Genomic DNA, 18,641 nt, shown 5'->3' with positions numbered 1-18,641 from the left:
CCTCCACTTTCTATCAGTACATCCAGGAGTTCATCCATCTGTTGGCTCCGAGTATGTTGCTGCAAAAGCAATAAGGAATCCCCTTTTTAATCGAATGAAAAGAGTTACAACACTTAACCATTTCATAAAACCACCTTAAAGGGGACCTATTAGGTTAGGCACATGTGGGATTGTCATATTTTTTGGACTATAAGTTTCACCTCAGTATAACTCGCAACGAGAAGGAATAAACCATACATAAGGTGAGTAAGATATCTATTTTCCTTCGAGTGGTCCCAGATGTCATGTGTCATAATATTTAGATTTATATTACGATATAAATGTCGCTTCGTATCTCGGGCCACCTCCTTACAATTTTCCCGAAGCGTTCACATAATCCTCACTTGTCTGGAGCTGGCCTGACAAAGAGGCAGGTGTCAAATAACTCCATCACCTGTGGTGTAACCCAGTGTGAAATTTTAGGTATGACTCCATTTTTCAGCCACATCAATATAATAGCTTTGTTCTGCTGCGATACAGATTACACACAGATTACACCTCCAACTGGGACTAGAGGACTCACGGAGTCTTGACTCAGCAACATGAACTGTTGTATGGTCAAAAGTGTTGTAAAAGTATAATCTGAAATAATCCTGTTCAGTCCCATGAATATCATCGCTTACATTGACACTCCCATTAAACAATAGGTCCCCTTTAAGCGTTATACGTCAAAAACAAGTCAGCATTCAAGCAGGTGTCCAAGACTTGCAGAATGGAGTCATAGCAATACAAACATTTCAAGAAGGCAGATAGGGTCAGTGGTTTTAAAATGTTTCTTGTAGGAAATAACAATGGCCTTTTCTGACTTTCGCTGATTTTAACCAAAACAAATTACACTCAAAATGATTTTGCAAATGATCATAAATTTAATGAGAATAAAATTTACTTTTTATGCAGGTTTTTTTGTTGTTTTTTTTGCAACTTTAGCCACAAGTTGACCTCTTTTAGTTATTTTGCATTTTTATCAGTCTTTGACAATTATGTATATTTCCACTATTTAATTTGTTTGGGGCCATTTCAATTTTTAAAGCCATTTTTGATCTAATTTGACCGTTTTGGGATTTTTACATGTTGGACCTGTTCTTGGTAATTATAGCCATTTTAAGTGCTTTAGAGTTCTGGTCTCTATCTTTTTTAAATGTACCATGTTTTGCCATTTTACCTTTTTAACACATTTTTAGCAATAGCACTTTTTTTTTTTTTTTAATGAACCTATTTACATATTGTAGCCATGTATAGCAATTTAAGCCATCTCAGCTGTTTAACATTACCATAATTTTTAGCTTCTTTTTTCCCCCTTTTGGTTATCTTATCTTTTGTAGCTGTTTAATCCTTGTCCTCATTTTAGCCCTTTGCGTTGATTGGAGCCCTTTCAGTCCCTTTTAGCTGTTTATTCCGGTATCAAACAGTTCAGATCGTCAGTGCCCTGCTTCTGTCTGCCTCCAGTGAAAACCAGTTTGCAGTCCTACAAACACCAGCTCGCCTCAGACGTAGTAAAGGGTGAAAAGTTAGTGCGGTGAACGTAGCGATGTATGGAAAGAATAAAGAGGTGCTGATCAAGTGATGGACTTCAAGAGACAAAGGACAGAAGGAAAAGTGGAATTAGAGCAACGCCAAAAGGGGAAAAAATAAATAAAAATAAATCAAATCTCCGGTCAGTCATCTTTACTGAATTTGAAGTTTACCTGCTTGACTGCATCCTCATAGCATGGGGGCTGTCTTAAGTCAGATGCGTCTGAATCTGAGCTACTGAAGGCAGGGGGGGAGACCTGGCACTTTTGGGCAACATGTCGAGGACGCGGCACTACTGACATCTACATGAGAAACGAGTGAAAAGTGCAACGTTAGCATGTCGTCGGGGAGAAAAAACCCAAGGCGATCAGGATCTGCCGTCGGTGCGATCTGGTCAACTTTATCTATTTAAAAGATGGGTTGGCGTCGTGCGAAGGAACGTGTGATGGAAACTTTTGACAACTGTACAAGAGTCGGAATGAACAGAAGAGAGGAAAACAGTTACGTGAACGTGAGGTGGTTCAGGTGGCGCTGACGTGACAACACTGCAGAAAAGGTTGGCGGTTGGCAGGTTTACGTAGCGCTCACCTTCTGCTGCATGTTCTGGCTCTCGGCCTTGACGGAGCCGCCGTGGTTCAGGCCGCAGTCGGCCGGGTTGGAGAAGATCTGAATGCTTCTCTGGTCGGGGGGATAAGAACAGTTCACCGGCGGGCCGCCACTCTTCGGCTGCATCTGCTGTTCGCCGAAAGTCAAACGTAGGAAAGTAAAGAAAACAGCACAAATCCCAAAACGACTATAAAGAGTGTGTACACTACAGTAGAACTTATATCTGCACAGAACTATTGACTGAGTATTGGATGGATTTTTAAATAGGCACACGTGTATATTAAATGGCCACAATGATAACACTCATTGATATTTTCCCTACAGCCATGGTCAATTATTTTAAAGAGTTCTGTTAATATTCAATTAAACTATTCAAAAATAATATCAAACTAAACGTTTTTTAATGCATTTTATTTTTTCCTTTTTCATCTCTTTGCTTGGTGAATGTTAATTTTTCATCACTAAAGCCGACCTGTCATGCACCACTAAGCACTCAATGGTGGAGACAATGGAGGTGGTGGCGACGGCTTGTCATACCTGCATGTTTCGGGGTCTGTTGTTCCCCTGGCTGTGGGGGTGAGGGCAGCCACCTCTGCCCGGCGGGGGCGACAGCAGGTAGGGGTGATGTGGCGACGAAGGCCGGGGGCTTCCGGACGGCTTCCCGATGGGCGAGTCTTGCGGCGAGCATTGCGGGCTGAGGAAGGCGGACATGTTGGAGGGGCTGCCAGAGGCGGGGCCTGTGTCCATACATTGTGGACCCCCCAATCCGGCCATGCTGTGGTTGTTGCCGTGCCCCATCTCGTCCATGCAGCCATTGGAGGGGCTCTTGAGCTGTTTGGGAGAGGACAGAGGGCAGCTGGAGGACAACGACACGGGCTCCTGCTTGATCGTCACGCCAAAGAAATGATGGCCCATCATGGCTGGAGTCTGGTGATGCATGGAAGGTTGAGGTGGGGGCGGGCCGGGGTCCTGTGTGGCTCCGTAGCAGCGTTTCCTCTTGTGAAGCTGCATCTTCAACTCTTCAACCTTACAGGCACAGAGGTGAGATGAAGTCAGCTCTCAATAATATAACAAACAATAAACTAATGCTATCAAGTCTTTGTTGAGGCATTGCAAACAAATTAAAGATGTTCACTGCGTAAACAGAGAGGTTATTGGATTTTATATAAGCTATATGTGAAATATGCAACAAAAACTTTCCTTTTTTTTTTTTTTTTCATCAAATGAATTCTGCATGTGCAGATGGCTAAAATGGACTAAAAGAAAAGCAAAATAACCTCCAAAAATACATAGAACAGGATAAAGAAAAAAAGTCGAGACTTTGATAAAGAGCTACATTTATTGAAAATCACTAAAAAAATTACTTAAAATGGGTAAAATGGCTTACAATGGCTACTATGGCTAGGAGCAGCTGAAATAGTTGACAACTTAAACCTTAAAAATGCCTAAAATGTAGAGAAAGGGCTATAAGAAACCTCAAAATGAAAATACCCCAAACTTTTAAAATGGCTTAAACAGCTATAAACTGATAGAAAAAAAAGACATGAATAGGTGTTTAAAGGTTTAATATGTTTTACGGCTCCAAACTAATTATATTTGATTGTGAGCAAAAACGCCCTTTTTGGCTTAAAGGCCAAAAACCTTTCGATTGGAATCTAGAGTTACAACATCTGTTCCTGATGTTCATATTCCACCTCCCTCTTGCAGGCTGCTATTGTAAGCTGACAAGCAGCACCAAGAGCTTGTAATTTGACATCAGCGTTTTGTTCTATTCACTCTGATCCTTGTTCCTACTTTCATAAAGGACATTCTGTACATGGAATGGTGGGATTTAGACAAGTTTCTACAAAATTCTGCCCTTGATTAGACCAGCAGCACCTTGAGAGTAGTAAGCCGGGTCGGTACAAACAACACGATTGGAAACGTCTATTTATTCTGGATATAACTCTTAGTATTAATTGGTACCAAACTTCAAGTTGGCTTCAATATACTGTTACAGTTCTCTATGGCTAACTTTACATTGAATTCCCTAATGCAACAGATTTTTCCCTCACCTGTCGCTGCTCCTGGTGCAGCTTCCACGTCAGCTCCTCGATCACCTTCTGCTTTTCCACCAGCATCTTGTCTTTCTCAGCTTCCAGACCATCCATGCCTTCACCCTCTGCCAGCCTCTGTCCTCCTCCACCGAGGCTGCCGCCTCCTCCCACCAGACCGTCGTCCATGCTGAGCCGGGCCGGGGACGGCTGCAGGGTGAACTGGGTCGGCGAGGACATGGGGACGTCGCTGAAGCTGTCTGGGAGCGAGCCGCTGAGGGAGAGCTCGGAGGAGGCCGGCGAGATGGGCGGCGTGGAGGAGGTGCTGGGGTAAGGGTAGTACCCTCCCTGGGACAGTGCGCTGGAGGAGGATGGAGATTGATAGGAGGACAGGGAGCCTGTCGGAGTGATGGGGAAGGTGACGGTGGTGATGTCGGAGGAGCCTGAAGGCGAGGAGCCAGCGTTGGAGTCCTTAAAAGGCCGGAGTCGCTCGATTAGTGCGGTCTTGGTGCCTGAGACGGGCATGCCACGAATCCGCAGGTGCTGCCTGAGCTCGGAAACCTGATAGAGCACATATGTAAATTATTTTAGATTTACTTGTGAGGAAAGGTTCTTAATCGGTGCAATGTGATCTGGGTGAGAGTGCCCAGACTGTCACCCCCACGACCCGGACACGGATAAGCGGGAGAAAATGGATGGATGGATGGATGGATGGATACTTGTGAGGGAGAAATTTTTATTTTAGTTGAACCAACACTTTGGTAGGATTAGCTCCAATGGATGGATGGATGGATGGATGGATGGATGGATGGATGGATGGATGGATGGATGGATGGATGGATGGATGGATGGATGGATGGATTTACCTTCAGGTCATCCAGATTAGCTGGCAGAGGCCCAGGCTTGACAGGTGAGATGCTGTTTTGGTTGGAAAAGGTGTTTTTGACCGGAGACGATGAGTTGCTGTTGGACGTGCTGGATGGACCGCCAGAACTACAAGCTGATAGCTGCTCACTGGATCCTCTGGAATGAGTGACGTGATAGACTATTAGTCACTGACAAAAGATCACTCACAGGTAAAACTTATGTTTTGTATTTTCCTCCAACTTTGGGAATCTGAGCTATTTTGAAGTACTAAAACCTTGGCTGTCTTTGGGTTGTAATTCTGATAACAAACTCAGTTCTCAAAGGGCAAGGCAGGCCTCCATTGGGGGGCACAAACATCATAAAACAATGTGGAGATCAGGGGGGGTGCTTTACCACAGCGGAACTTTTTTCCTTTAATTTTTGAGAAGCGATATTGACAATGTAACCTGCCTAACTATGGGTTAACGCTTTTTTTTTTTCATTTATTATCATTATTTATTTCCACCTTATGTTTATAAATTCTGCGAGTTTTATTTTGAAAAACCGAAAGTTTATTTTAGGTGAAACCGGAAGTAGCATGCCAAACTATCTGAGGTAGTTTAAAGAGGCTGATTCGCGTCTGTGCACCTGTACTCCGGTGAGAGTGCAACTCAAGAGAAAAGGGTATGAAAACCTGCTTGTTTTGCACTGAAATGAAGAGTTATTTAGTTTATGATAAACCGATTTAAAATCCTGTTTTACAGGTTGGAGAACCGTCGAGGAAGCACTTTTATTGGTCCCGGCTTTTCCTGGTGAAAACCTTCTTGGTAAGCCCATGCTATGTAAAAGCGTTTCATTTGATGGTTGTGTGGAAAATTCACATTTATTCATCATACATTACTAAAATAGGCACACTCTGAGACTTTCACACTGTGAAATGCCCAGTAAAATTCCCAATATCTGACTAAAGGTTAAAGCCGTATTCAGTAGGAAGGTAAAATATCATTTCAAGTTAATTGAGTTTTGTAAAAGCAGCACAGCAGTAATCCGTGTACATTTTGCTAATCAAAAATTATGTATTTCATTTAAAATCTAAAAGCCTATGTTTAAAATGATTAAAGAGAGAAAACTTATACATGGATAAATACAAGTTATGCCTTTATAAATAAGTGAAGTCATTGGTAAAATGTGATCCTATAATTGCAATTCATTGTAATTACAATTAGTTAAAATGGTATATATGACATTTTGAAACGATTATTGTGGAAATTACTATGGATATCTACCCGGAAACTATAGTATTTTGCTTTCCTAATAGAAAGATACATTTTAATGTTGTACAACAGTGTTTGGTAACACTGTACGAGAACCTGGACTATAAACCTGTTTTATCAATACCGGTCAGGTTTTTAATTGATGCGTGGAAAGAGTGAAGCTCCAGTCCTGTATGAGGCTGACCAGCGATCCAGTTGATGGCGAGCCCCCCTGTCGACCTTTGATGATCCCAGTCCAAAGTGAACCCTCCACCACTCCATTCAGCGGATTCTGTGGTAGGATAGTGTCAGTCCCACTGACCGACACCAACAAGAGCCTACATTGCATATTTCCTTGTTCTTGACTACTCCCCCTGACTTACTGACTTGACTTCAATGTGGATTAGTTCCACAACAGACAATTTCAGAAGAACGTTTTTGAATGGACGTTTTATTAGATTTCTTTCTTCTTCATAGTTATTGGGGGCCACACGTATTGTGGTGATGGTGTGCATGGTTCAGATAGTTCATTCAAATTCAAAATAACCGCTTATACCTGTGTCCACTGGTTATTGCTATTACTCCCAGCTCCTACGAACCTCGGTAGCGACGTGTACACTTCCTTTTAAAATGGTTCAAATACAGACATATACCTCTTTATATGTGCAAACTTTTGAGTGGGATGAGACTTGGGCCACATTTAGACGTACCTGGGATTTTACAAAAACGGATATTCCCCCCTCTTCAAAATCATCATTGACAGAGACCCGCATATACACCAGGTTCAGAGCAACTATGAGCATGCCAAACCTGTAGGGGGCAGTGTAACAACAAGCATGAAGCCATGGAAGCCAATCAAAATCGTAGAAAAAAAAAAACGATGTCACGAATTGTAACGTAACTCTCCTCCCACCCCCCTTTAGATGCAAGCAGAGACACTTGAGTTTTTCCAGATCTCCACTGCGGACGGAGTTTTCAAGAATTATCGTTTGTGGTGACTCATAGCTGCGTTTATGTGTTAATGCAAGCCCCAAACACAGAGAAATATCACAGTTTTTCAAATACTCGGGTATGAGTAAACGTGGCCTTAAGATGGTTAAAAGTCTTTGGGAGTCTTCCCCCCCCCCCACACCTTCTCCCACACTAGAACACCTGACATAAGTATTGTTTTTTATATATATTGCACACAAGAGTTTGGACCGTTTCTGCTACAGTGATGGTCTTTGACATAGACCAAAATATTTCATGACTGTATTGAAGCATTAAAAGATGGTTTGTAGGGACTTTAGGCTCCCGAGTTGTAAGAAAGGTAATCTGAGGATTTGTGCTTGTAATATGTCACCCCACCATATTTCTTGCCTAAAGCATCTATCTTGGTGTTTGATACGACATAGCCTTTTCTTGTACCAGTGTATCTGATTTCGTTTGGATGAAATGCATGAAAGTGAATCAAAACAGCAATTCTTTTTTTTTTTTTTTTTCTGTCATTCATCGTACAACCTACTTGTGGGTGTGGGCTGGTGGATGGGGCTGGTAGCTGAAGGCAGGCTGCCTCTGCTGCGCCTGGGACTGGGTTTGCGACGTGTGCACGTGCTGCTGTTGCGTTTGCTGCGTCTGGGAATGTGCCTGGGCGTGCTTCTGCTGGCTGAGGATCTGCAGCTGCAGGAAGAGCTGCTGCTGCTGGAGGAGTCGAGCGTAGGCCGAGTCCATGGGCGGAGGGGACTTCTCTGCCTTCTGGTCCGGTGGAATGTACTGATGGTACTTTAGCTTCTTCACTTTGGGCTTCACATCTTTGGGCTTCTTGTGTCTGTTCTTCTCGGATGTCTTAGACTGCTCGGCATGGGGAAGTTGAAATGAGTTTACCAAAGACCTTGAAGTGAGAATAAGTTTGAAAACAGATCAAAGTAATGTTGAGGGTTGACTCACCTTGACAATTGCAGGAACTGGTATTGGGGGTGTCGCCTGGCTGTTGTTGGCACTATTCAGCCCCTCGTCCTGGTTATGATCAGGTGGGTCTCTGGTCGCACTGCCCTGTTCACAGGTAACAAAAACAGTCTGTGTGGAGTCGTATATCTTGGAAGACGTCTTCGTATGATCACGTCCATTTTACTTGCTTTGAGGTATTAAAGTCTTTTAGACAGTATTTCTCATCAATTTGGAAGACCCTATGTGTTTGACCCCACCACCCTGGAGCACAGTTGGCATGCATGCTACACTCTCATTCAATGATATATATCATACTGCAGACCTTTGTTAACCAACATAAGTATCCATGTTGAGAATTGACAATGATGTTGGGTTTGGGCAGAGGTCTGTAACCTGCATCTCTTTGGCTGGTGGTTTCCTGAAGCTTTCACAAAGTTAGGAGTAAATGACCGTTATTGTATTTGCACACCAAACCCTCATCTCAAAACTATGATATTAAAGTAAAACCATTTCTAAAAGTACAATCGCCTAAATGTCTAACAAAACCCCCCAAAACTGAAGCAGCTAATATGACTCAAATCTTAAAAACAAAATGAGGAAAAATGTAAAAGAACTAAAAATGTAAAAAAACATAGGGCTGCATTGTATGAGGCGTATATTAACTACACTATAATGTTTATTAGCAGAATGATTATGTTTTATATATATATATATATATATATATGTTATATCTTCGATCAATACTTTGGTAGTGCTTTGGTAGTTGACCGAAATGTCTTTGTGCCTTGAGATTAGTTCTTACAAATCAGTTAATTTAATTTGTTAATTAATTATCCAGTCTTTTCTTTTCATATTCACAATTCTGTCATGTTGAATTCACATAACAATAATGCATGATATATAGAGATGTAATTTGTGTATGTTGACATTTCGATGGTGATAAGTATGCAAGATATTCTACAGGCCTAATAAAAAGTATACCATTCCAAATTTCAGTCATAAAAAAAATCCTAAATGCAACCCATATTCCAGTTGTTCGATCGCACAATTATAAACACATCTTAATGAACTGTGTCATCCTGATTTAAAAGGTTATTTTTGGAGTTTTAAGACTTTTATGGGGAATAGAAATTGCCCCCCAAAAAAGCCTCTTTTTGTCAAAAAGCTTGCAGATACTGGGTTCAGAGGATCGGTTTGGAATTACAAATATAAGTGACTCCCCTGACTTCCAGATCTGATGGATAAGGCGCTTGTAATTTGACACCAGCCTCTTGGTCTTTCCAGTAGCAGTAGTTTATAATGTATTGGACTCCCATTTTTGAAAAGGCCTCCTTGTACCACCATGACTAACACTCATGCCATCTTGATATCCTTAATTTCTGTTGCAGTCGGAAAGTTGGAAGAAAAACTTTTGAAATGTTTACTTTTAACGTGCAGTTTTTATGAGGTACAAGTACAATTTTTTAGTTGTGGTTTTGAAATCTCTGGCCTAAAGACTGGGGCTAGGAGGACTTAGCGCATTTCGATATTCTGCCAAGTGTCTGATCCATAGAGCCCAGGGTTGTTCGTTTTGGCCTTACTGTTCTGGAGCTGCTCTGTTTTTTCAGGTGGAAAAATAAAACAGCTGAAAGCTTTAGCGATGAAGTGCTTTTCAGCCACCCTGAAATAAACCAAAGTGTTCAGACCTCCACAAATGTCAAACTTTGAACTTCAAATACTCTCGATTGGTATCGACTTTCGAGCGTTTCTGAAATGACGTTGGTTAAACGTTTTGTAAATTAGGTAAAAATAATAATAATACTATTGTTGAGCAGCTAGGATCGCTTTATACTCTACAGTTTACTGTGCTAATATATTCCACTACTGTCCTGGAGACCTTCCAATTCAACTTAACTGGAACCTTCATTAAACATAATTCTGCCTCCGCCGATTTCCATTGATTTAGACGATTGGCCCCAACTACTTAAACTCCGGTCTTTTAGCTGCGCTAACACGCTACATCCTTGTTTCTTCATCTTCATCAGATATTTTCACTCCTAACATTCATTCACTGTCTAATGCAAACCTCCGTTTCTCTCCAACCTGCTTCATCCTCTCACTAAAGATCACTGTGTCATCTGCAAACATCAGAATCCAGGGAACCTCCTCCACTGCTTTGAATGGTTCACCCAATGGATTCTACATAAAATAGTCCAGCTAATGAATAGGAAATGCACATTTTTCTGTATCCAGTGGATTATGTTGTGTGAATAATGTCACAGAGTTCCAGACTGACGTTAACTGACACCAGTATTCACTTCTTCAGGTCCGTAACGTGCTTAATACTTTCACTATAGAGCACTGTGTCATCTGCAAACATCATAATCCAGGGAAAGGTCTGCATGCTGATTTCGACTTTTAGCTGTTCAACTGCTCTGGACTGTTGACACCAAGTACTTTAACACAAAATAATCCAGCTAATGAATCAAAAACTGGAACTTCTATAAATGTGGTGTGTAAGTAATGTCAGGGTTTTCCAGACTGTGCCTCTTCACACTGCTCTAAATATTGACTGAAGTCGACTGTTTGGCATAATCATACTCTGTGGCTGCTGGTGGAAGCGCCGCATTATTTACATTGGTTTAAAAGTAGAAAATGAGCAGAGGAGTTTTCTTTGAGCTTCATTTGGTAAACTGTTTTGTTTAGAAGCTTGAATCTGTTTTATTGTTTCCATCCTAACAGACGCCTGATGCCAAACAAACCCAAATAAGTACTTGACAGTGTAATAAAAGTGAATGATTTTATTTACTTCAGTATTTAATCCACTCTGGCTGCGTTTTAGTTTTTGCTATTGTTTTCTTGACATGCGACGCGCTTTTGGTCAAACCATATCTGGCAATTTCTCCATGAATCTTAGGAGGCGTTTCATGAGATCGACAGTTTGTGATCCAAGCGGAATGATTGTTCCCGCAAATACGGACGTACTGACGTTTCATTAGCGGAGAGCTCCAAACAGACCTTTGAGTCTGGCATGATGCAGAGCGAGGAGCTGATGATTCAGTCTCAACATTTACGAGGCGGAAATGTAAACAACAACGTTCTGACATCAAGTTCAGTGGAGGGACCATCGAGGATGGCGACCGTTACGATGAGATCATGGCTAGTGAGGGTGGCTCATCATGCAGGAATGTTGCACCTGACTGGATCAACTTTGTGCAAACGGTCGGAGGAGAGGCAGAGGAGGCAGGGGCAGTTCCCACTCGTGGCACAAGAGGGCAGAAGAGGCAAAGAAGTGTAAATACGGTGTATGTGGTTCACTACGTCTCTCTCTTTGTGGGATCTGAATACTACGCCTGCCAAACCTGTGGCCCCATACAAGTATTTGAAGGTTCTGATGTGGCAGCTGTCTGCACATGTAGTTCATCTCTGCAGTGTCACCTAAAAGTTTCAGTTACCTTAACTGAAAACTATGTTTGACATACGAAAAGAAACAACAACAAAAAGCTATGTTGAAAGCTCTAAAGCAGTTAGAGGAAGTCACAACTGCTTTAAATCACTTAAAACAAGATAAAGTAGCTCAAGTGGCTAAAACATAATGAGAGATCTCAAATTGGTAAAATAACTAAAACAGCTTAAACCAATTGAAAAGGTAAAAAGGAAAAAGTCAACACAGCTACAAGATTCAAAACAGCTAAAAAGCAACCATACCACCTGATTTTGGCAGATTGTAGTTCAGGATGGGTGAGGTGAGGCGGTTGGAGTTTTGTCTCTTTGATGTCATAATTGCTGAAAAAAGCCTGAAAGGGCTAGAACGGCCCAATCCACAAAGTTCACAGAAAAGGCAAGTTGCTAAAATTATTCAAAAATGTAGGTATGAAATCTAATAAATGCAACCTAAGTGAGATTTGGAATTTATAGAAAAACTATATTTATAATGTTATGAGTTGTGTTAACCCACTTTAAAGGTTGAACATCTTTTTCCACATTAATTTTATTTGGTGGTGACTAGCAAAGAAATATTAAAAAACAATCATTATTATGGTTCCAGATCAATGGTATAAGACTTCAATATGTGGATATTTATCCATCCATCCATAGACCTCAGGCTCCAATTAGAAGGATTGAATTAGACGCTGCAACATGATGATTAAGTTTGGAAATGCGTCAGTCAATTACATCAATGGAAAAAAAAGTCTTGCATATCTTTTCACAGTCATACTCCGTTTATTGGGGCCAACATTGAGGTTCCCCGAAAGGAAATGATGAAATCTTTTACCAAAGAAGTATTTATATGGACTTTACGATCTATTATCTTACAGCTTTTGGAATGTCAAAGTTGACTTGGAGTGAGAAGGGACTCAGACCGTCAACATTAGTAAGAAGCCCATCCCAACCCAACCTTGGGCAAAAATTGGTTAATGAATGTAGCCACTAGACATGCCTTAATTTTGGCCTTTTTAAATGTAATAAAGCAAACAATGTAATAAAATAGTAAACAATGTGTATTCTCAATGATTTGATATAATGACTTTACCATCCATTATACCTATTTTTAATAAGCAAACTACACAGAACCTGCAGAAAACAAGTTTATTTCCAAGAAAATGAGACCTCGTTATTATTAGATTATTACTTACATTTGCACTATTGTAAACATATTACAAAATTATAATGTCATTGGTTGCTGCATGACGAGACAGGTTCATAATTCTAAGTAATCATAGGATTGTCACTTCCCTGCAATGTACTTGACGTGTGTGTTTTATTTACCTGTTGGGGGCTGGTGAGAGCAGGTGAGGATGAGGAGGAGGCCGTGCTGCCCACAGCCTCAGACGAAGGGCAGGCCGAGCCCTGCGACTCGTCGCTGTGGTGCTGCTCAGGGGAGAGACTCTCGCTGCTGCTGTCCTCCTCGAAGGCGTACGAGTCCTCCTGCTTCGGGAACTTTCCATGGTTCACTGTGAAGACGGATAGGTTGGGGGGATCAGCGTCTATTGTAAATACGTACGGGAGAACTTTGTCGGGTCGGATCAGTCGGATCACATTATGATCCAATGTGATTATTTGTAAACAGGTTTACAATCCAATACCATCAGAGAGGTTGAACTCAATACATCACTTTATAATGCCAACCTGTGAGCATACGGTGCAATCAAAATGTCTTTTTCTAAAGATTTTACGGTCCAAAACTTCATCAACCAACTAAAAAGTATGAATGCTTCCTCCTTTGGCCACTAGGGGGGCAGTGTTACAAACCTTCCATGGCTATCTCTTCCAAAGAAGAAGTGAGAGAGACAGGTAGTGAAATCGCAGCATTAGCACACCTTGATAAAAAGGAACCGATGGTTAAATCTAGCTCTAAATATAAGTTCCTATAAGGGGTTAGTACTATAAAAACAACAACAACAACAACAAAAAAGTGGTTGCCTCAAATGTTTGATTATTGAAATATTACTTTTTGATATTTAATATGCTGAAGTTCCTAGGACTGAAATCTTATGTAAGGCAAATGTGAAATGTCAATAATGTGTGGATATGCGGTCATAGGTTTTTCAGCCCCAAACTCCCCCCCCCCCAAAAATACAATTCAAACATGTTTTTTGTTGTTGTTGTATTATGGATGTAATAAAAAACAACTGACAAACAAAAAGGTTCCTGACAATGTCAAGGCCTTCAGAATTTTGGCCAACACATACATTTTGTCACTAACAAAACAAAAGACTTGCTAATCCTCTTTTTAATTTAAGTTGGTATGACTGTGCAGCTTCCATGTAAATGCGATAAATACCCAAACAGGAAAACAGCATAACAGATTTGCCCCAACAAGAACAGAGTTGTCACTCATAGCTTGTGATATTTAAGTAGAATTTAATAGAATGAAATTAAAGAGCTTTTGTTAGTCAGCCGACTTGTTTTTTCTAATGTAGTGACGGACTGTTGGACCTTGAGAACTTTCACATTATCAAATCTGACCTTCACTGAAAGAAGTTTGGAAACCCTTGAGCCAAAGTTGTTTCACGTTTAAAAGAATAATGTTAATGCCTTCTCTCGATGACTTCATATGCCGACTTGAAGCACTTTAGATGACTGAAGTACATTTTTTCCCTCTGAGCTTTCAATTTGGTTCATCAGCCTGCAAAAACAGCGACTCGTCCTTCAACTTTTAGCGGCAGATTGAGCTGCCCGGTTCAGATTTGTTTACGCATGCACCTCGTGTGAGCCGAGGCGTTGGTGTACTTTCTGTCTGTCACCGACACCTTGAGGGACACTCAGCTCGGAGGTGCTACGCCGTACGACTGAGCGACCGACACTTCCACTTCACCCTGGCCTTGCTACCGATTGGCCGACCCGATAATCAGCCCGACTTTGATTGGGGCAGCTGAGAGGCGCCATCAAACAGAGCTGGAGGAGGGAGGTGTGTGTGTGTGTGTGTGTGTGTGTGTGTGTGTGTGTGTGTGTGTGTGTGTGTGTGTGTGTGTGTGTGTGTTCGGCTGCAAGATTCGCTTTTTGTATCCAAACATGTGACAGCCAGGAACAGTTCCTGGTTTCAATCAAAGTACCAGGCTTGTCTTGTGAAACTCGGTGACCTTGCTAACACACACACACACACACACACACACACACACACACACACACACACACACACACACACACACACACACACACACACACACACACACACACACACACTGCTTCAACACGTGTCCTCCTAAATGCCACTTTCGCCCACCTGTTGGCGTTTAGCGCTCTGCGTGAATCTGCTCCCCTGCCTTCTTTTCGCGAGTCTTTAAGATAAGTTCATGTCAGCGGGTGATTGAGTCGGCAGAATTACAGGAAATCTGAACACTTCCGCTTTTCAAGTGGCTTGGGCCTTATGACGGGCTGGTTTAACAGAACGAGCGGGCAGAGGTTGGAGCGGTCGTTGGGTTAATGCTGCTGCAGCAGTGGCTTGGTCCCGCCCCGCAGCTTTGTGGGCGGCTAAACAAAAAGATGAGACAGAGGAGGAAGAGGAGGACGAAGGTAGAAACTTCCACACAGGTACTCCCACGCACACGGTCCACAAACTCCCAACACTTCACCAGAAAAAAAAGGGTGGAACCAAATACAGCTGCTGTTCATCTCAATAAACGCAGATCGGCCTTCCTCCTAAGCCGAGGTAGTGTAAACCAACCTTTACGCAACGTGTTTACTGTGGACGTTTGAGGAGGAGGAGGGGCTCAACACATGAAAAGATGCAGGGGTTTAAAAAGTGGAACCGAGTGAAGGAGCGACATGTCTAAAGGGTCAGGAGACAAACGGCATGAGGTCAGAGCCGGCTCGGTGGGACCACTCGGCTCGCGCTGCGCTAAATCACGGCCCCGTCAAAGCAGAACGTGCTGTGCTGTTTCTTTAAATCAACCCCAGGAGGAGGTGGTCCTTTCAAGAGGGCTCGTCAAACACATGAGGCCACCATATACATTCCAAAACACTGACCCCAAAGCACCTCTGTCTCAAAATAAGATGGACCCTTTTACCACCAACGTTTTCTTTGAGATCCAGACTCTTTTTCTGGAGAAATATCCCGGAATGAGAGCGATGGTTAAGATGTAAATAACATTCCGTGTGCGACAAGTGTGAGAAATGTAGATTACATGAAGGAGGAACAACAGGAAGCAGGTACTTTGGACCTGCTGACCATCAAACGTTTTTTACCAGAGGTCAACGACCAACTTCTCCACTGCCTTTACAATTGGATCGTGATATCAACATTGATATGCAACCTCTCAGACACCGTAATTCCAACTTTTTCATTTTACTCGGAAAGATTGTGAACTTCTCTCGAGTTCCAGTAAATGTCTAGTTAGCTAAAGACAGTATCTCGGTCGGAAACGTTCAGCTCGGATATCATGTGTTGCAACCATTCATAATAATGCTGGCTAGCCTTCCGAACAGGCAGTCAAAGTATCACGTAACCACCATCGCTCATCATTTCAGCATCGCAGACTTCAAAGGCCACATACATGATTTAGATAAAAAAACAAAATTCTGACATTTTTTATGGGTTAGGAAAGTAATCTGTACATATTGGCTTTAAAGACATATAGAGAGAGTACATGTTGGTTTTCTAGGTTGTGAAGAAGCCCTTGGTTTAATGGTTGATTGATGATTAAAACGTTTCTGACCGATGGTGAAATCCACTGACGTTATGACAGAGTTACATCAATGGTGAACTAAATGCAAAAATACAATTGTTTTCTCCCGAAATGTGGTACAATGTCAAACTAGAACTCCATCAATCTCATTCTCCAAATGGGCCACTGACAATGGCTGCCATGCAAAGTGCTTGCACACCATTGTGTGACACTTCAACAGATACGAGACGGGCCTGACCCGGAGGCTGATCCACTCCACAATCTGAGCCACACAAGCTTCTGTAGTGTTCGAGAGTGCAGGGCAAATGGGCTAATGGTTCGATTGCGTCACTTGACCTGCAGCGTGGTTACCGTTTGACAACGCAGACAGAGGATGGATTCATTAGGCTGCTTACAATTGTTGAATTCTATTTGTTTTTCATCAGAATTGAAAACAATTTTTTCTCTTTAAGAGGGCGCCAAGCATTAGTTGATATGTCTGTCCTTGGAGTACCACCAGATTTCCTGTCAGCCTCTTGTTGTCATCTAGTCAATTGAGCTTCATTTCAAAAGATAGCGGATAATATCTGTTGGTTTTCTTCCATATAATTATATATTCGTGAATGGAAAGACAATACAAGGGCTGAGAAAACCCAGGAACTCCTCTGATCGCCAACCTGCCAAACAAAGGCATGAAATCGACCATTGGCCAAAGAACTACTACAGTTGAAGACGGAAGCTTAACCATGACCAGAAGTCTTTCAAACATACTCAACACACAAACACACAAACTCAGCTAAAATCTACACAAACGGGGAGGGGGGGGGGGTCACACCACAGCTCCTCTCCGCTGATACCTGTCATGGTGACGGCAGAGTCTAGGGGAATGATATTCTTTTGGACCAGCTCCAGGGGCCCCGGCCTGAGAGCCAGCTTCTCATTCAGGTCCTCGGCGAGCCGCGCTCGCTTTAGCCTCATCTGGGCCTCCAGAGAGGAGCCGTCTGAGGCCGGGTCTGGATAACACAGAGCAGGACCACAACGTTACGACAAAGCAGGGAAACTGCAAGCTAAATGGAACAAGTCCAGCTGTGGACATTTTGACGTTCAAGAAGATATATGTAACAACAATACAGCATATATGTGGTTATTTGATTGATATAGTATTGTTGATATATTGGTTTAGAAAGAAAAAAAACGGTGTATGAAACGGCTAAATCCCATCAATGTTGACCGATAGTACAGTCACCATGCAGAAATGATTAGATAGCCGTGGAAACTCTTTGAGAACATTGATTCCCAGGTTATTTATCCACTGTGAGTCTTTTATTTGTTCAGTAGTGCAAACAATATTCATGCAATGCAAGGTTTTTGCAAACGTGCATTATTCACACGTTGTTAGTGGACGCCAAGGTCTCCCATAGCAATCCTGTAGAATGGTTAATAGGTGCAATGACAATGGGAAATCTAATTTTGTTGTATCACGAGAAGGTTTTGAATTAATCAGAATTTATATATTTGAGCAGCTTTGTGAGTTTTGTGCGACAACATGATGGATTTTGACCATATTTTGTGGTAACATAGTAGGATGGGTTTTCAAATGTTCAATGAAGTTGCAAATAATTTTAGTTTAACATGATGACAATTCACGAAATAAAACATTAACATGTTATGAGACAAAAGATCACATATTGCAACTTAATGAAGTCTTGTAATATAAGATATTACTACATAAGCCGCTTGGCTATATAACTGTATAATATATCACCACCGTAAAAATCTACTATTTTACAATATAACAAATTATACCTGTTGAATATATTGTGGTGATGTATTAACGCAGTGGCTCCCAACCATTTGGTTGTTATAATGGAGTTATAATGTAATGATAAATGATTTCATCATTTTTGTTAAACCATGTTATCAGATTACTACATCCATCTCTTTATTAATCTTATCATCAATTTTATGTTGAAAACTTTGACATTATATCATGAAATTGTCAAAGTTCCAACAATTTTATGCTTAAAGTACCAAAATGTAAACGCAAAAGCCTGTTTATTTAAACATTTCTTCTATTTCTCATCTAATTTTAAAAAAAATCAAATGATTAATCTCTGCAGTGGTGCACTTGGCTGTGATTTCCTCAGTAAACATTGCGCTTCATCCCTCAATAATCGATATTTCTGTTCTGGATCAAGTCTAATAACAGCTCTTCTCTCAGCCAGACACTTTGAGAAGTAGAAAAATAAATGGAGAGGCTGTAATTAAAGGGCTGCAGCGGGGCGAGATTTTCAAACTTCTACAATCTTTCTCTGCTAAATCCAGGATAAATAATCAGG

At 41.6% G+C, this 18,641-nt stretch overlaps 1 protein-coding gene across 1 annotated transcript in view; it reads right to left on the bottom strand.

Annotated features, from left to right (window-relative positions):
- myocd (myocardin) overlaps positions 1-18,641 on the bottom strand; it is a gene marked incomplete at its 5' end in the record, with an annotated part of 34,830 nt that overhangs the window by 3,854 nt on the left and 12,335 nt on the right. The window contains 10 exons of the mRNA XM_080473697.1: positions 2-59; positions 1,725-1,853; positions 2,140-2,283; positions 2,695-3,183; positions 4,212-4,751; positions 5,057-5,213; positions 7,794-8,119; positions 8,216-8,320; positions 12,965-13,149; positions 17,160-17,315. Of these exons, the coding sequence (XP_080329823.1) occupies positions 2-59; positions 1,725-1,853; positions 2,140-2,283; positions 2,695-3,183; positions 4,212-4,751; positions 5,057-5,213; positions 7,794-8,119; positions 8,216-8,320; positions 12,965-13,149; positions 17,160-17,315 (2,289 nt within the window). The remainder of the gene's footprint in view (position 1; positions 60-1,724; positions 1,854-2,139; positions 2,284-2,694; positions 3,184-4,211; positions 4,752-5,056; positions 5,214-7,793; positions 8,120-8,215; positions 8,321-12,964; positions 13,150-17,159; positions 17,316-18,641) is intronic.

This window comes from Lipophrys pholis (assembly GCF_963383615.2).
Source record: "Lipophrys pholis genome assembly, chromosome: 1".
Taxonomy (NCBI): Eukaryota; Metazoa; Chordata; class Actinopteri; order Blenniiformes; family Blenniidae; genus Lipophrys; species Lipophrys pholis.
Note: the sequence above shows the minus strand (reverse complement) of the source record. Positions and strands in the feature narration are given on the sequence as shown.